Source organism: Anabrus simplex, chromosome 13 (assembly GCF_040414725.1).
Source record: "Anabrus simplex isolate iqAnaSimp1 chromosome 13, ASM4041472v1, whole genome shotgun sequence".
NCBI lineage: Eukaryota > Metazoa > Arthropoda > Insecta > Orthoptera > Tettigoniidae > Anabrus > Anabrus simplex.
This window is the reverse complement of record NC_090277.1, coordinates 56590080-56609957: the sequence shown is the minus strand read 5'-3', so window position 1 is coordinate 56609957 and position 19878 is coordinate 56590080. Positions and strand designations below refer to the sequence as shown.

Genomic DNA, 19878 nt, shown 5'->3' with positions numbered 1-19878 from the left:
CATCAATACTCTTCAGTAGCTTGCTTTTTCAGTGTATCACAACGATGTAGTCGACGTCGTCATAATCATCATCATCATCTTGATGTTCTTCTTCTTCTTTTTCTTCTACTAAAGGCAATACCTTGTCGCTGTAGCCACATCTGACGATCTCCTGCTAGCCTCTTCATGTTGCCATATGAACCACATGCCAGTTCACCGATGGAGATCCTGATGTATGACTTCCATGTCGTACTCTGGGTCTCTTTCCCATTACTTTACCTTCGATGATGGTTTGGTGAAGAGCCTCATGTCTCAGTACGTGTCCAAGGAACTTTGTTTTCGTTTTCTTTATCGTATTTAATAAATATATCTTCCTTTGCGTTTTTTAAAACAAAGTCACTTGTTTTTAATCTTTTCAACTTTTTTTTTTATAATTCTTCTCCAAAACCACATTTCTGCAGCCTCAAGTCCAGGTTTCGCACCCATACAGTAACACACTGCAAACAAAGGTCTTGAAAAATGATTTTCTGGTCTCCAAGCTGAGATGGTTGTCTAGCAATAAGTTTTTCTTATTTCGGAAGGCTTATTTTGCTACCATTATCCTTTTTCTTGATTTCCGAAAGGGACATATTATCAGAGGTAATTACACTACCTAAATAGGAGAATGCTGTGACTTGTTCTATCGGCGCGTTATTTAATTTGTTTTGTAGCTGTAGGTTTCTTTTTGTCTACTATCATGAATGCTGTTTTCTTTATATATTTTTTAGTTTAATCTTTCTAACGATTTGTTGAATGTTCTTAGCACCTTAGCATCTTTTCAGAATTAGCTAAAACAGCAGTATCATCTGCGAAGCGGACACTGTGCACATGAATACCGTTAAAAATTCACGCCTTTAGTATGTCCTTTCATATCTCTAACTGCATTTTCTCTGAGCAGGTTAAAGAGATATGGTCACAGTGGGCAGCCTTGTCGCACTCCTCTTCCAGCTTTTGCTTCTCTTGTAGTACAGTTAATATTAACGTCCGTCTTTTCAGCTTTAAATAGATTCAGAATAAGTTGCCTACCTTTCCAATCAAGTCCCATATTTCTCATTACTTGAAAAAGCAATTTCCACTCAACATTATTGAAGGCTTTTTCCAAGCCAATAAATGTTACATAAGTTTACTTCCATCCTTCTTTCCAAAATTTGACGTAATGCCAATATAGCCTCCCTAGTTCCCTTTTGTGTTCTAAAGCCTTATTCATCGTTGTGCAATTGCTGTTCTATTTTTCTTCTAATTCTCTCTGTAATGAGGATAAGCAAAAGCGTGACAGTGGATCGCTAATATCCTATAATTCGAGCAATTGCATTAATTTCCTTTCTTATGCAGTGTAATTGTTCTACTTCTAAATAAAATCAGTCGTATATAGTAGTCTGTGCCTATTATCAAGCGGAAGTTGTGTGGGTAAACATTCATAGACATTCACCAGTCCTGACTTAGACCCGACTTAGGTGGCACTAATTACAGACTAAGGGAACGTTATTATTGTTCGTTTCCTTGACAAAAATAGTCAATATCACGTAAAAAGGGATCCAGGAATACGAATATGACATCAGAACACTAGTTTTAATAACAAACGCAAGTTGTTACAGATGTCTCAATAGTACACTGATAACATTGGTCATTAAAGACAGAATTAGAAGAAAAATAGAAAAATTGCACAATGATCAATATGGAATCAATCAATCAATCAATACTGATCTGCATTTAGGGCAGTCGCCCAGGTGGCAGATTCCCTATCTGTTGCTTTCCTAGCCTTTTCCTAAATAATTTCAAAGAAATTGGAAATTTATTGAACATCTCCCTTGGTAAGTTATTCCAATCCCTAACTCCCCTTCCTATAAATGAATATTTGCCCCAGTTTGTCCTCTTGAATTCCAACTTTATCTTCATATTGTGATCTTTCCTACTTTTATAAACGCCATTCAAACTTATTCGTCTACTAATGTCATTCCACGCCATCTCTCCGCTGACAGCTCGGAACATACCACTTAGTCGAGCAGCTCTTCTTCTTTCTCTCAATTCTTCCCAACCCAAACATTGCAACATTTTTGTAACGCTACTCTTTTGTCGGAAATCACCCAGAACAAATCGAGCTGCTTTTCTTTGGATTTTTTCCAGTTCTTGAATCAGGTAATCCTGGTGAGGATCCCATACACTGGAACCATACTCTAGTTGGGGTCATACCAGAGACTTATATGCACTCTCCTTTACATCCTTACTACAACCCCTAAACACCCTCATAACCATGTGCAGAGATCTGTACCCTTTATTTACAATCCCATTTATGTGATTACCCCAATGAAGATCTTTCCGTATATTAACACCTAGATTCCGTACTTACAATGATCCCCAAAAGGAACTTTCACCCCATCAATGCAGTAATTAAAACTGAGAGGACTTTTCCTATTTGTGAAACTCACAACCTGACTTTTAACCCCGTTTATCAACATACCATTGCCTGCTGTCCATCTCACAACATTTTCGAGGTCACGTTGGAGTTGCTCACAATCTTGTGACTTATTTATCACTCTATAGAGAATAACATCATCCGCAAAAAGCCTTACCTCCGATTCCACTCCTTTACCCATATCATTTATATATATAAGAAAACATAAAGGTCCGATAATACTGCCTTGAGGAATTCCCCTCTTAATTATTACAGGGTCAGATAAAGCTTCACCTACTCTAATTCTCTGAGATTTATTTTCTAGAAATATAGCAACCCATTCAGTCACTCTTTTGTCTAGTCCAATTGCACTCATTTTTGCCAGTAGTCTCCCATGATCCACCCTATCAAATGCTTTAGACATGTCAATCGCGATACAGTCCATTTGACCTCCAGAATCCAAGATATCTGCTATATCTTGCTGGAATCCTACAAGTTGAGCTTCAGTGGAATAACCTTTCCTAAAACCGAATTGCCTTCTATCGAACCAGTTATTAATTTCGCAAACATGTCTAATATAATCAGAAAGAATGCCTTCCCAAAGCTTACATACAATGCATGTCAAACTTACTGGCCTGTAATTTTCAGCTTTATGTCTATCACCCTTTCCTTTATACACAGGGGCTACTATAGCAACTCTCCATTCATCTGGTATAGCTCCTCCGACCAAACAATAATCAAATAAGTACTTCAGATATGGTACTATATCCCAAGCCATTGTCTTTAGTATATCCCCAGAAATCTGATCAATTCCAGCCGCTTTTCTAGTTTTCAACTTTTGTATCTTATTGTAAATGTCATTGTTATCATATGTAAATTTTATTACTTCTTTGGCCTTAGTCTCCTCCTCTATCTCGACATTATCCTTGTAACCAACAATCTTTACATACTGCTGACTGAATACTTCTGCCTTTTGAAGATCCTAACATACACACTCCCCTTGTTCATTAATTATTCCTGGCTCTAGATCACAAAATAACTACTTGTTTAAATACCCCTTCCTCATTTAGAAACTGGAAATTATTTCAGTTCTGTTCTATTAAATAAGTCGCAACTTTCTCTTTCGTTCAGAAAATAATAATAATAATAATAATAATAATAATAATAATAATAATAATAATAATAATAATAATAATACCGTGAGGCCTCTGGAGAGGGCTGGTGCAGGTTTTTAGAGTTGACGCACTATAGGCGACTTGCTCGTCTGTGAGAAGGGGGCCCTACCTATGTTGAATTCTAATGATAAAAATAGCTTAAAGACCCATCCCTCAGTAAGAGGAATTAACCATTAAAAGTTAAAATCCCAACGTGGCCGGGAATCGAAAGTGGGTCCCCTTAAATCAAATAATAATAATTTTATAGTTTTTACGTCTCACTAACTACTTCTACGGTTTTCGGAGTAAATGTACCGATATGAGGTTGACGTATTTGAGCACCTTCAAATACCACCGGACTGAGCCAGGATCGAAACTGCCAAGTTGGAGCCGGAATACCAGCGTTTCACCGTCCCTTGGACCAAACGTCAGCACGCTAACCATTTAGCTATGGAGCCGGACACAGAATATAATAATAGCGGAGAAGTGTCAGTCTCTTCAGTCCTCTAATATATTCCTCTCCTTTGTTTCAGGATGCTGGGTATGGAGATATCAGGCGAAACGACGTGGGAATCGTATTTTGTAAGTTATAATTGATTCATGTATTTTAGGCTTATTATTATTGCATTTATTTATTTATTTATTTATTTATTTATTTATTTATTTATTTATTTATTTATTTATTTCGTTAGAGCCATCTATCTGTTTCTTGATGTCATCGTCGTTGTTTGCCACAATTGGTGTTCTTAGCGGTTGGTTTGGCAGCTGTTTTTTTGTTGGTACCTCGAACTTTTCTGATGGCCCAGTAGTCCTTCATTTTCCGGCTAAATTCAATCTTACGTTCCTCAGACTATTTCCTGGTCTCGTCTTTTGGTCTGAGGGTAACTTCTGTGAAGGTTGTTACAAAGGATTTAGTTTTAAGAGTTGTGTGATAGTTACTCCGATCAGCTATATCGTTTTGATTTATATGGAGTTCCGTAAGGTCCTTCTCCACTTGCTTCATCCACACGAATCCAGTAGCTTTGCCCTTGTTAGCAGCCTTGAAGATCCTATGGGATAACCTATTTGAGTCCATTATTTATTTATTTATTTATTTATTTATTTATTTATTTATTTATTTATTTATTTATTTATTTTAAAACTGTCTCCCATTGGGGTATACTTTAAAAATCATGTAAAAAAAAAAGAATCATTTATGTATGTAATGGACTAAAATTTGGTGCGACATTTGCGTCTCGTAAGGACTGAGGTAATCCAAATTTCTCCCGAAACAATTCCAAAAATTTCGGAATAATACCTCGAGACTTTATTGGAAGTCCTATTATTTTAGATGTTTCAGGTGACATTTTCCTTGAAATAGCCAATTGTTAGCTCGTATACGTTTTTCTTTTCGCCATTTATTTCTTCTGGGCGATTTTTTTTCAGATGCAAATCTTCATTGTTGTGTCTATAATGATTCCATTTCTGATGACCTTTGAATATGTGATATTCTGTGTCATATAATAATATTTTAAACTCTTTGATTAAATGTATAAATTATGAGTATATTGCACTATGTCAAAGCTTTTATCATATATTATGACGCAGTTCTAGCAAGATAGATACACAACAGTTCTATCCATATGCGGAAACTGTTGAGATTGGATAACGAGAGGTGACACATAGGGCATCTATCAAACTATCCTATACTAAGTCAGGTCGTGAGTTTCACAAATAGGAAAAGTCCTCTCAGTTTTAATTACTGCGTTGATGCGGTGAAAGTTCCCTTTGGGGATCATTGTAAATACCTAGGTCTTAATATTCTATAAGGAATTATCTTCATTCGGGTAATCACATAAATGTGATTGTAAATAAAGGGTACAGATATCTGGACAGGGTTATGAGGGTATCTAGGGGTTGTAGTAAGGATGTAAAGGAGAGGGCATATAAGTCAATGGTAAGACTCCAACTAGAGTATGGTTCCAGTCTTTGGAACCTTTACCAGGATTACTTGATTCAAGAAGTGTAAACAATCAAAAGAAAAGCAACTCGATTTGTTCTGGGTGACTTCCGACAAAAGAGTAGCGTTACAAAATGTTTGCAAGGTTTGGGCTGGGAAGACTTGGGAGAAAAGAGACGAGCTGCTTGACTAAGTGGTATGTTCCGAGCTGTCAGTGGAGAGATGGCGTGGGAGGACATCAGTAGATGAATAAGTTTGAGTGTGTCTTTAAAAGTAGGAAAGATCCCAGTATGAACATAAAGTTGGAATTCAAGAGGACAAATTGGGGCAAATATTAGTTTATAGGAAGGGGAGTTAGGGATTGGAATAACTTACCAAGGGAGATGTTCAATAAATTTCCAATTTCTTTGAAATCATTTAAGAAAAGGCTAGGAAAACAACAGATAGGGAATCTGCCACCTGGGCGACTGCAGACTTGAAGCAACGTTCTCTGCGAAACTACAGAATATCACCTTGTTTTCTTGACACGGCATAAGCCCAACAGGTACATTATTATATTTATAATCAAAGGCCATGGAAGCCTCAATCTGAATATCACAAACATGTCGTTAAATGCCACTATCTTTAAGGGATTGTTCGACCCCGTTATTAACACATTGACCGCCGCAGCGCGCACAGAGCAAAATTTTAAAAAGTGGTGCCCAACGTGGGCTACGTTTTTGTTCAAGGGGTCCTGGTTTCGATTCCGTTTCGTGTGTCAGGGATGCAGTCAGAAAAGTACTGCTCGGGCTGATAATATCATAAGAACCAGAATTATTTTAACAATGCCTACATGGGGAAACACGGAAAACTGATGAGAGTATTACCCACTTAATTCGGTCAATAATCCTCCTAGAAAATGTTTGACCAAGCTCGAAAGCTGCAGCCGCCTAACTGCGTCCAGTATCCAGTAATTGGACGATGGTGGGTTCGAGCCCCACTGTCGGCAGCCCTGAAGACTGTTTTCCGTGGTTTCCCCATTTTCACACCATGCAAATGCTGGGGTTGTACCTTAATTAAGGCCATGGCCACTTCCTTCCCATTCCTAGGCCTTTCCTATCCCATCGTCGCCATAAGACATATCTGTGTCGGTGCGACGTAAAGCAAATAGCAAAAGAAACAAAGAAGAGAATGTTTGTGGGCATACAAACTTTGCACTTCCTTATTTAAGACGCACTAACAACCAGTGTGACGTGTAAAGTATTGAAGGCATTAGGAATTACACTTGGGGTGAATAGCATATGAAAGGGAAATGAAAAAGCAGGCCACAACAAGTCTGAAAAGAAAACCAAAAAGGAGGCTTTTAGGAGATGAAGAAAAAGACTCCCGCAACTCATCCTACAAGGCAAGAATATACTGACAAACTTTAAATGTTATTTCCTGAAATATAAGAATTTCAAGAGTCCCCTTCTGCTGTGTGGTTGTTAGTTCGATTAGCTGCCACCCCCGGAGGCCCGGGTTCGATTCCCGGCTCTGCCACGAAACTCGAAAAATGGTACAAGGACTGGAACGGGGTCCACTTAGCCTCAGGAGGTCAACTGAGTAGAGGGGTGTTCGATTCCCACCTCAGCCATACTAGAACTGGTGGTTTTCCACTTCTCCAGGCAAATTCTAGGATGGTGCCTAACTTAAGCTACGGCCGCTTACTTCCCTCTTCCTTGTCTATTCCTTCCTATCTTCCCATCTCTCACAAAGCCCCTATTCAGTATATCAGGTGAGACAGCATGGACGAGATACTGGTCCTCCACCCCAGTTGTATCCCCAACCAAATGTCTCGCGCTCCAGGACACTGCCCTTGTGGCGATAGAGGTGGAGTCCCTCTGGAAGGTAAACTCTCTAAATAAATTTAAAAACTTAAAAAGTTAAGAAACATGTTCTAAAATGGAACTTACATTACTGTAGACGAATTACATTTTTATAGAACCATGGTCTTGAGCTCGCATCCGGGAGGTAGTGGGTTCGAATCCTACTATCGCCAGCCCTGAAGATGGTTTTCCGTGGTTTCCCATTTTCACACCACGCTTCCTCCCTATTCCTAGTCCTTTCCTGTCCCATCGTCGCCTTAAGACCTGTCTGTGTCGGTGCGACGTAAAGCAAATATTAAAAGAAAACATGGTCAATATTTTAGTTTTAACACAGTTATTTTGCAAAAATTTAAGTAGTTTAGATGAGATATAAGAATAATGTCACCTTTAAAATGAAAAATTCGGCTCATAAATTAAAACAATGTCGTATACACAAAAACTAATAATAATAATAATAATAATAATAATAATAATTTCGTGTGGCTATTTCTAGCCGAGTGCAGCCCTTGTAAGACAGACCCTCCGATGAGGGTGGGCAGCATCTGCCATGTGGAGGTAACTGCGTGTTATTGTGGTGGAGGATAGTGTTATGTATGATGTGTGAGTTGCAGGAATGTTGGGGACAGCACAAACACCCAGCCCCCGGGCCATTGGAATTAACCAATGAAGGTTAAATTCCCCGACCCGGCCGCGAATCGAACCCGGGACTCTCTGAACCGAAGGCCAGTACGCTGACCATTCAGCCAACGAGTCGGACACAAAAACTAATAATAACTAATAAAAAGATTTTCTTCCATCAAAATCACAAAAATGAACCTCTGTGTATGCTACTGTATAAACATTTCAAATTAATGTTTAATAACAATTTATACATAAATGTTGCTTAAAATGTAGTAATTTTACATGGTAAGCAAGGGAACTTCCGGATTCTCTTATGTGATCTTTTAATTAGTTCACAACAGACATTGTTAACTTGTACAGAAGTTCTGATCATAGTTCCCACATTGTAGAAATTCTAATTTATTAGGTCATTTTTTTTGACATTTTGTATTTTTAGGTCATTTTCTTAAGATATACGTCATTATTTGGTCATTATAGAGTCATTTTCTTAGATGTTTGAGGATTTTTGAAGCATTTACGCGCGAGTTATTAGGTATTATCGCAACTTAAGTCAGCATGAATACAGAGACTTGAGAATCTTCTCAACGCTTTGTCAATCTGGGGACTAGTGGAACTTTGTTCACCACTTACTTTTTGGAAATGTCCACGTTACAGGGGAGACACCTCCAACTGGAGAAGTCTTCCTCGTAAACAGTCGAGAATTTCTTCTGAAGACGTGGAGCAAAGTTCTCTGCGAAACGTAAAGAATTTCACTTTGTTTTCTCGACACGGCAGAAGCCAAAACGCGTATTATAATGTCTATAACATAAATATAGGCTCTACCAACTCGATTAGTAAATTGACTGTAACATTTTATTTACAATGTATGTCTTTTTAAAGTTTTCGGATCTTTTTACCGGATTTTTGTCGTAATTTCATAGATCACTAGAGGACCCGTGCTGCTTCGCAGCATTCATTATAAAAATGAATGGATGAAAACCATAACGGTATACGTGACATTCTTTAAAAAATGAGTTACGTGCAGGATGTAACTCCGGGAGGATGTATCCTTTCACCAGCAAAGAGGTACAAGTGATAGCGGTAATGTTCTGCGCTGTAGAGATGGGTGGTATAACTACAAATAGCATGCTTTATATGAGTGTTGAAGATGTTTAAATGCCTTTTTTTCTGAATGACCAAAATGCTACTTATACCGTTATGGTTTTCATCCATTCAAGGTGTTCCCAGATAATGTCTAAGGCGTATGCCACGATGGGGGTCTGTTTGTACGTAGACTTTTTTTCTGTTAGCAGCATGTAAGTTATTAGAAACGCTCTATCATCTATTGAATATATTTGGAAGCTGGGAAAGGTTAGAGAATCAAAGAGTATCTAGCAGGGAATAGCATTTCTTCCATGATCAGATGAAATGTATACTCTCTGGCATGATATGCCGGTCGAGGTCATATTGTTTTCAATGGTTTTTATGAACATTTAATAAGAAGCGAGTTACGGTACGCCGCAGTTCGTAGTCAGAATTAATCCATTCTGACATCATCATTCCGTCTGTTTGGTAAAAATCTACCCATATAATCGCTTTTTTTTAAAAAAAATCCTGAAGTTGTTGGTGTAAAGCTTGGTGGAATTGTGTCGTAGAAGGCAATGGTATTTTCTATATGGAACGGTTGTCTTGTGAGCTCATAGGTTAGTCTTGAAGGAGTGTTATTTGCCAGGCAGAGAACTTTTTATGATACATGGCCTTCATTCACTCTTTCTAATGTAGCTAGGTTATCTTTCGATAGTTGTTCCCAGATAATGTCTAAGGCGTATGTCATGATGAGGTCTGTTTGTACGTAGACTTTTTTCTGTTAGCAGCCTGTAAGTTATTAGGAACGCTCTGCCATCTGTTGAATATATTTGGAAGCCGGGAAAGGTTAGAGAATAAAAGAGTATCTAACAGGGAATAGGGAACAGGAAGTGTATACTCTCGGGATTGACAGGTAGTATTTAAACATGGTTGCATACAACGACATTATTGTGCATCAGAATATTCATGAAAGTGTTGTCACTTAGCAACCTGCTAAATACAGAATGTATTGCGGGTTAGGGTAAGCCTTCGCCTGCAATTATTGGAGTGATCATTAAATGATTTGATTTTATGATTACTCAAACTTGGTTGAACTTAGAGACCTATCCATGTCTCATGATTCAGCGGCAGGTAATTTCCGAGAGAATATAACAAAAATGAAGCAAAACGGTCCAGTAGAACGGACGGATGAATTTGCGAAAGCTGTTTCCAGTGAACTCTTTTAACATATAGATAGAAATGATCTTAGGCACCATCCGGAAGAGAAGAGCCATGTTCTTAGGACTCATCTACAGAATGGACCCGAGAAGACTGACCAACCAGATAGTAAGGCTTTTTGAAACCAGGAAAACTGTGGTACGCTGGTATCAGGAAGTGAAGAAGGACCTGACAGAAATGGGAATACAAGGATCGGAAATAAGCAACAGGGAAACTTACAAGTCGAAAATAAAGAACACAAAGAGTTTCCAAGAAAAAATTAGTTTGCGGACCCAAACACCATGGACGGAAGAGAGAAGAAGGTTGCAGAGTGAAAGAATGAAGGATTACTGGGCGCAGATCAAAGCCCAGAAGCAGCTGAAATCGAATTAACGTGGTCCACACTTGGCCTAAACGAAGGAAAGAAGATATAGAAGGAGAATTGCGTATCATCCCAGATGCAGCAGTAGGGCCTATATCAGGAAATATAACCTATAACGGATTTGATAAGAAAGAAGAAAATATCATTCTTTGGCCAACTGTTGATAACAGCTGTATACAGCTCCAGAATTTTGGAGAAGCTTTGGAAACAAAAAGAGCAACCTGTCTGGTTAAAATAAGATGCATAAGAATTAGACATAACATTGGAGGATTTAAAAAATAAATCAAACAAATAAATAAACTGAAGAATAGTAAAATCAAATTCCTACCAAAAATTGATAAAGGAGAAACAACTAAAAGGGTATTTTCAGAAGAAGAACGACAACGAAGATCAGATAAAATGAAGAAATGCAGGAAGAACAGAAAGGAATAAAACATCACAGAAGACCGGACAGAAATTGACTACATTGGTCCAATGCGGCCGTAAAAGCGCAATAATAATAATAATAATAATAATAATAATAATAATAATAATAATAATAATAATAATAATAATAATAAAATAAAATTCTGGCCCTGATGATCTGTTTCTATCTTACACAGCATAAATCGTAGAAGAGTTTCTGTAGTGGCAGCAGTGTTAGCTGGAGAAAATTGTTGTTTTATGTCAAGCTTGCTATTTTGCGAATTGTGATGGCTTGCGAGGCGAGAAATTTTCTGTGCGTGTCCAAGGGTGGATGATGGACTTCGTGTGCGTGAGTGTCGGCGTGGTGTTGGTGGTCAGGCCCCCAAGACGAAGAAGAGAAGAATCATGTGAAAAGACGTTCACTTCCTAGTGTCCGCAAGCTCTCTTGTATCGTGCATGCACGCAGCGTCCAAGCATGACATGTCATAGAATAATGTGAGGAAGGAAGACAGGGGATTGGTCGTGTGTGTGTGTGTGTTGGGATACTAATAATTAAGGTTCGTCCATTTCGTTTTCCACGGAATAGCAGTATATTATCATTTGACATTATCCCCGCTATCCACAGTATTGAAGGATCCGGCATTTGGTTTACTTCGTTCGGTTCTACTACTTGGTTTCCTGCCGCCAAAGCATTGTGTTTCAAGTCAGTGTGCGAGCTGGTTTCTTAAAGTGAATCAGTGAGAACTTCGTGTATTGAATGTGCTGCGTGATGAATTGTCGTAGTGACAAGAGGAATTACTTCTGTGTTCTCCTCAGCAGGATGTGAGCAAGATAAATACGGTCAGGTTGACATTAACGTACATTATTCGGTTTGATATAAACTCAGTACACTTATTACCAGTAGCGACGATTGGGAATTGGAAGTGTGTGTGGGTCGGGGGGGGGGGGAGAAGAGGCTGAATATTTATAGAATATTGCGGGAGCTAGACAAGAAAATGAAAAAAAACTAGGGTCAACGTTCCATCAGTCACTTATAAATTAACATCTAATTTAGTGAACCCCGTTTGAGTATTATCTCCCGTTGTATTTTCATCGTAGTTATTTTATAAGTTTTAATTCCCCAACCTGAGGGGTAGGGCGGGCCACCTAAAGGCCAAGAAATGCGGACGGGTTTAAGAGATGTGATAGAAAATTGAGGTGGGTAAAGGATGCGAAAAGTGAAGGAGATAGAGGGAGGCTTTACCCTTTGGTTAAGGTTTTTAATTTTTTTAAATAACAAAGCAGAACATTTGTTGATCAAATAATGTTACAAAATGGTAGGATTTTGACGCTCTCTGAGCGAATTTCGATAGAGAAAGAAAGGTTGACCAACTAAACTGCGATAATATATATATATTTGAGATTTTGATTCAATAATATACAATAAAACTTTCACCAAAGGAACCATAACACATGTGCGCAACTAAGGTTTTGTACCATCAGATGTTAATCGCACTTCCACACGTTGTTGCGCGAGTCTCCACTACTTGCTGTGGCGCTGTACGAATTGGTTAGTTGCGTCGAATGATATTTTGTGCGTAATTCCGCCAAGTATTCTTTAAATATTTTAGTAAATTAAGGGAAAGAATTAGATAAAAGACTAGTGTGTTTGTACAAATTGCTTTTTTTTTATAATTCCTAGTTTTAGTTGGATAAAATGGAATGATTTTTTTAACGTAGACTGATGTTCCTTGACAACGAGTATATGGACATAAATAGTGTTTGGGAATAGCGCGTATATCGCTGAGAATATTTAACTTACGATTATGTTTAATGTCTCAATTGACAGATAAAAAAAGAGGCTACATGTTACGAAAAATAAATTGAAAATATGAAACTTAATTTTCGTGAAATAGCGCTTTAAAGTAATGCAAAATTTGTACCAAGTATGTGACGTCACACGGATACTCTGCTATAAGATGGCCCTGTGTAGATTCGCGCGCTCAGGTGGAGGTTAGCTGAAACGGCGAAAACAATTGAAACCCTCAAAAGTCTGCCTCCGTTTCAATAGTGACAGCCTACCGCCAATATTTTTTTTTCCTCCGTAAATTGCGGGGGAGCGACTGCACCCCTGTCGGCCCCGTAATCCCCGCCACTGCTTATTATTTCGTAAACCTAGTACAGTGACATCTGCTGTAATGGAAACTAAATTCATCCACTGTGGATGAGGGTGGTCTTCCTTTATGTCTGATACGGGGAACTCCCAGGCTTTGAGAGCGTGAATTGGCGACGTCTGACTTCCCTTGGTCAGCTCTTTCGATGCCGACGGTATTAAGTTTGTGAGGTCTCATGTCCCTGCCCTTTGATTTTGCCGATACCTTCATTTTTGTGAAGAGGAAAAAACGCTTGCACTTTTCATTTCTGATTAAGAGACAATAGTTTTTAGATTTACTACCTCTTAAAACAATAATTACCACCAGCAGCATCTCACACCTGCCTATAACGGACAACAGTATTCAAAGGAAACCAGCCCAAGACGGAACCGGACCTGTATTCCACGGAAACCTGTCTAAAACGGAATCTGTATTCGGCGGAAAACTTCCCTTAATGGAAAATTTATCAGTGTGAAATAACATGTACTCTACGGAATCTTTATAACATGGAAGTGCACTGGATTCTTTATCCTACGGCACTGCATTAATGATTTCACGGTCAGAAAAAATGTATAAAATTACGAACCGATATCAATAATTCACAATAAGTTCAAAAAGTTATCAACTGCAGAGGAACAAATCTAATTCTGTTTCCTTTAGTGATATATTTTCAAGTGTTTGTTAATATTGGAGAGGAGCAAAAAATAACACAACAGTTATTTTGGAACTGTTACGGACTCGGAACTGTTCTTAAAATGAACAGTACGCCACAACATCCTGTTCCGAAATAACAATGTTCCGTATCGCCTGCATTCCAGCGGGATTGGTCTAGCAACATCCTGTTCCGAAATAACAGTGTTCTCTATCACCTGCACTCCATTGGGATTGGTCTAGCAACATCCTGTTCCGAAATAACAGTGTTCCGAATCACCTGCACTCCAGCAGGATTGGTCTAGCAACATCCTGTTCCGAAATAACAGTGTTCCGTGTCACCTGCATTCCAGCGGGATTGGTCTAGCAACATCCTGTTCCAAAATAACAGTGTTCCGTATCGCCTGCACTCCAGCAGAATTGGTCTGGCAACATCCTGTTTCGATATAACAGTGTTCCGTATCACCTGCACTCCAGCGGGATTGGTCTAGCAACGTCCTGTTCCGAAATAACAGTGTTCCGTATCACCTGCACTTCAGCAGGATTTGTCTAGCAACATCCTGTTTCGATATAACAGTGTTCCGTATCACCTGCACTCCAGCGGGATTGGTCTAGCAACATTCTGTTCCGATATAACAGTGTTCCGTATCACCTGCACTCCAGCGGGATTGGTCTAGCAACGTCCTGTTCCGAAATAACATTGGTCTAGCAACATTGTGTTCCGATATAACAGTGTTCCGTGTCGCCTGCACTCCAGCGGGATTGGTCTAGCAACGTCCTGTTCCGAAATAACATTGGTCTAGCAACATTGTGTTCCGATATAACAGTGTTCCGTGTCGCCTGCACTCCAGCGGGATTGGTCTAGCAACGTCCTGTTCCGAAATAACATTGGTCTAGCAACATTGTGTTCCGATATAACAGTGTTCCGTATCACCTGCACTCCAGCGGGATTGGTCTAGCAACGTCCTGTTCCGATATAACAGTGTTCCGTATCACCTGCACTCCAGCAGGATTGGTCTAGCAACGTCCTGTTCCGTAATAACATTGGTCTAGCAACATTGTGTTCCGATATAACAGTGTTCCGAATCGCCTGCACTCCAGCGGGATTGGTCTAGCAACATCCTGTTTCGATATAACAGTGTTCCGTATCACCTGCACTCCAGCGGGATTGGTCTAGCAACGTCCTGTTCCGATATAACAGTGTTCCGTATCACCTGCACTCCAGCGGGATTGGTCTAGCAACATTCTGTTCCGATATAACAGTGTTCCGTATCACCTGCACTCCAGCGGGATTGGTCTAGCAACGTCCTGTTCCGAAATAACAGTGTTCCGTGTCGCCTGCACTCCAGCGGGATTGGTCTAGCAACGTCCTGTTCCGAAATAACATTGGTCTAGCAACATTCTGTTCCGATATAACAGTGTTCCGTATCACCTGCACTCCAGCGGGATTGGTCTAGCAACGTCCTGTTCCGATATAACAGTGTTCCGAATCGCCTGCACTCCAGCGGGACTGGTTTAGCAACATCCTGTTCCGAAATAACAGTGTCCCGTATCGCTTGCACTCCAGAGGGATTAGTCTAGCAACAGCCTGTTCTGAAATAACACTGGTTTAGCAACATCCTGTTCTGAAATAACATTGGTCTAGCAACATTGTGTTCCGATATAACAATGTTCCGAATCGCCTGCACTCCAGCGGGATTGTCTAGCAACGCCACAGTCTAGGTGTCTTCAAGCACCACTGTTTGGCTGATTATTCCGACTCCGGAAGAATGTGAGTGCTAGTTCTCTACTTTGGTTTCGATGTTCTTTGAAACTAATGTAGTCATTGGATGTAGTGAACAGCAGTGGACACTCAGCGACCAGAAAAGGGAACCCGCGTAATATGAATAGGCCTATGTAAGAGAAGCACGTCTTAGTCAGCAATGCGATAGACAGCGAATTCGCGGTAAAAGAATAATAATAATAATAAAAATAATAATACTAATAATAATAATTCACGTTAAGTATCCAGGGCATATACTGATTATTAATGTTTGTTCCTTTTAGTTCTGCGTTTAGCCACGTGCATCGTCAACCAGCGCTGGTTTTTACTGCGGTTTATGGCTGTTCCTGTTGTACTATCCACAGCAATTTGTAAATGAGAGGTATTAGAACATATTTTAAATTTATTTTTCTTCTTCAAGTGCCATCTTCTCTCAGAAGGTCGGCTACTCTCATAGAGATTCTTGTTTTAGATGATGCATTGCGAAACAACTCAACAGTGGAACTGTTGAACCAAGTTTCCAGATTATCAGTCCAAGAAATGTGTGTTCTTCCTGGTCTTCTTTTGTCTTGTATCTTCCCCTGAAAGACCAGCTCCAGTAGATGATATTTCTTTCCTTGAATCACATGACCGAGATACTGCAACTTTCTGATTTTTACAGTATTTAATATTTCCTTTCTCTTTCCCATTCACCTCATTGCCTCATCGTTTGTGACCTTATCTGTCCAACTCAACCGCAGTACCTTTCAGTACGTCCATAGCTGAAATGCCTCTAATCTGTCCATTTCTCTTTTCGTTATGGTCCAGATTAAATGCATAAATACCGTCAGATTAGTAAAGGTAATTATGTGAAAGGCATATTTCTTGTTCCACAATTGAGCTTCGCCTAACAAGTCTCACGTCATCAGTTAACTATTCGCTCTGAATTCCTGTGATGCTACTCTTATTGCTCCTAGTACCCTGTGGATTAAAACAGGTACCATTTTACCTTGTTCAGGCTCAACTACCCTCAAGTGCATCCAGTTAAAGCAAAGCATGACAATTGCAGTGAGAATTAGGATACACGAACACGGGGTTTGCTGATATATTCTAATTCTCCACCTCCTAAAAGCGGGACTGTGTTATTTTGGAACTGTTATTTGGAACATAGTACTTTTCAGGAACAGGTACAACTGGAACTGTTCCACAAGAGGAACAATTTCGCCCATCTCTAGTTGATAACTTATAATATTACATTCTATTACCACAACAGATCATGCATATTATTCCATTACATCGACATTTTGCAACTTTGCTATATGAATGACGTAATACACTGTGGGTTAAGTCTGCGGGTTAATAATAATAATAATAATAATAATAATAATAATAATAATAATAATAATAATAATAATTGTAATTGTAACATTTCATTGCCACTTCAATCAACTAGGGCTATACAAAGAAAATTTAACTTTTCTATCCTTCCAATATTTCTTCCTCCTCTCAGATTCCGGCGTCCTTTCTTCACTTGAGAACACTCTAACTTTTCTATTTTTATTAATTTCGTTGAAAATCTCAATTTTTTCTGTTTTGTTCTAAAGATCATTTAGTGTTATTTGTAAATCATTAATATCATTCTTAATTTCTGTGATCCATTTAATTCTGGTATTGCTATTCCGTAATTTTTCTACTAATTCTAGTTTCCGGTGTTCTAATGAGATGTCCAAAAATTAGATGCGCTTCTTTGTGCTCAATACTGGTTCGATTTCCTTATAAACTGTGTTATTTGAAGCTATTCTCCAATAGCCATTAACATGATTTTGTTTTAGATTATAAGTTATAATCCATCACAAGTTTGGTAGCAGACTATATACAGTATATATTTTATTTTCTTTATCTCCTTTTCTTGTCTCCATTTGGCCCTTCATCATGGCCCATTTTTCAGACAATTTTTCCCCTCTATCAGTCTGATACTTTGCCTACATCTCTTTCACCTGCTTTCAATTTATCGGCACCAAATTCGCGTTGTGATTATGATTTATTGTCCTGCATTTCTTCTTCCAATATTGATTCTACGTTGTCTTCTGATCCGCCCTCTTATGTTACCTCTTTTCCGCAAATTGAACCCTCTTTTGATCACACAACCTTTCTTTCTGAGACCAAACCAAATATATGCCAGTCTCCTCCTTCTTCTCTCAACCATTTCAAACCGGCTTCTCAATTTGATCCCACACCACCACCCACCCCTTCTTCACAATTTCTATGTGGATCTCCTGTCGCTTCTCCCACTTCTTCCCCTTCTCAAGCCTTAGATTTTCATCTTATAAAAAACAATGTTTAGATTCTGTTCCTCATCTTACTTCCTCCCATCCCAAAGATTTAAACCTTTGGTTGTTGGTCCCTCGTAAATTTCTCAAAACGAATTTGGCTCCATTTTCTCAACTACTCTCTCTTTTATACTCAAAAACTTCTGGTCATTTCAGTAATTTCTTTCTACAGCATACGTCTGACTTTCAAGACTGACTTCAGTTCCGTTCTGTTTTGCATAATTATTTTTTACCATATGAAATCCGTCAGCAGTTTCTAACTGCCCCTCAATTTTTAAATTTATCAACAATTTCATGTTCATCAGTATTCATTTTATTTTCGAATGATGGATCAGTTAACATGATTTCATTTTTCAAAAATACTAAGACCTATTTTCTGTGCTATTTCCTCCAGAGATGTGATCTGATGCTCAGTTTCCTGAATAATAATAATAATAATAATAATAATAATAATAATAATAATAATAATAATAATAATAATAATAATAATAATAATAATAATGCCAACGGTCGTAGCCGTGTTGAAACACCGGATCCCGTGAGATCTCCGAAGTTAAGCAACATTGGACGTGGTCAGGAGTTGGATGGGTTGCCACGCGCTGTTGGTGGGGGGTAGGGGAATGGAGGACTGGAAAGGAACTGGCCACCCTACCGCACGTAAACTCCGGCTCAGGAACACCTCTGCGAAGGTTCGGACCTGCCTTCGGGCAGAATAACCCCTTACCTTACCAATAATAATAATAATAATAATAATAATAATAATAATAATAATAATAATAATAATAATAATAATAATTCCGTGTGGGTATCATGAGGTTGATGGGCTAGGTTTGCTGTATTATAGAAAATGGTGCGCTAATGTGGTGTAGGATAGAGTTGTATGTGGCGCGTGAGTTATAGAAATGTGTTGGGAACAGCACAAAACACACAATCCTTGACACAAGGATGGACGTTTGACGCTTTGAAGATATCACCGGTTCTCTCTGACTAAGTGTCAACAAAAAATGATGTTGCCGACCGTCAAAACGGGCATCGGTTCCTGTTTCTTGCGTTTAAATTCACATGCAGAAATCAATTGCAGATTATTTTCACAATTACATGCCAAAGAAATCTTCTGCGAATATCTTTTAAAGGTGAAACAAAAATGGTGAAAAGCCAATTAAGTGGACAATGTTTTTCTTATGTGAAGATCTGTAAGATGTAATAAGTGTGGAAGTGTTTCAATCGTAATATAGGTGGACTTAAACAGCAAGTCATCAAGTATTTAGGAGAGCATCTCATGGAACTCTTTGGAACTTCAGTACATGAAAGGTATGTAAACTCTATGTTAAATTATAATTATTTGCTTCCACATAACGGAAAACTGTGTACAGCGGATATAAAACGTGACAACAGAAAATTCCATTATGGACAGGTTTAATTGAATTTTATTAACATGCCACTATCAAAGAATCACAATTTAATAGGCCTACTTATTTGAAAACCAGAATTATTTAATTTCAATTGTTCCTATTTATGAATCGTATTAGCCTATTATCCGAAGGCCATTTCTCTAATGTAATAGGGCCCACATTGCTTTGACAAAAAAGGGTCATGTTTGAATCTCTAACCATAAAATTGTATTACGATTTTGGCAAATAATAATAATAATAATAATAATAATAATAATAATAATAATAATAATAATAATAATAATAATAATAATAATAATAATAATAATAATAATAATAATAATTTATATTAATAGTATTTATGTTTATTTATGATATAATAATGCATAATTTATAAGACGTTTTGCATTTCTATCAGCCCAATAGTAGCCTACTTCATTCTGAGAGATGCTGCTTACCTTTCTTCAATTGAAACTTTGAAGACTTTTTATTAATCTTGGTCTGTTCCCTGATGTGTGTGTGTCTTGAAGTATCTTAATTCTGTCTGTTTTGTTCTTAAGATCATCTATTGTTATCGTCCTTAATTTCCTCAATCCATTTAATCTTGGTCTTGCTA

At 38.3% G+C, this 19878-nt stretch overlaps 1 protein-coding gene across 1 annotated transcript in view; it reads left to right on the top strand.

The window, feature by feature from the left end:
• The window catches only part of LOC136884744 (uncharacterized), a 133811-nt gene that overhangs the window by 19286 nt on the left and 94647 nt on the right, over nt 1-19878 (top strand). Inside the window, exon 2 of the mRNA XM_068230017.1 lies at nt 4098-4146. Within this exon, the coding sequence (XP_068086118.1) occupies nt 4098-4146 (49 nt within the window). The remainder of the gene's footprint in view (nt 1-4097; nt 4147-19878) is intronic.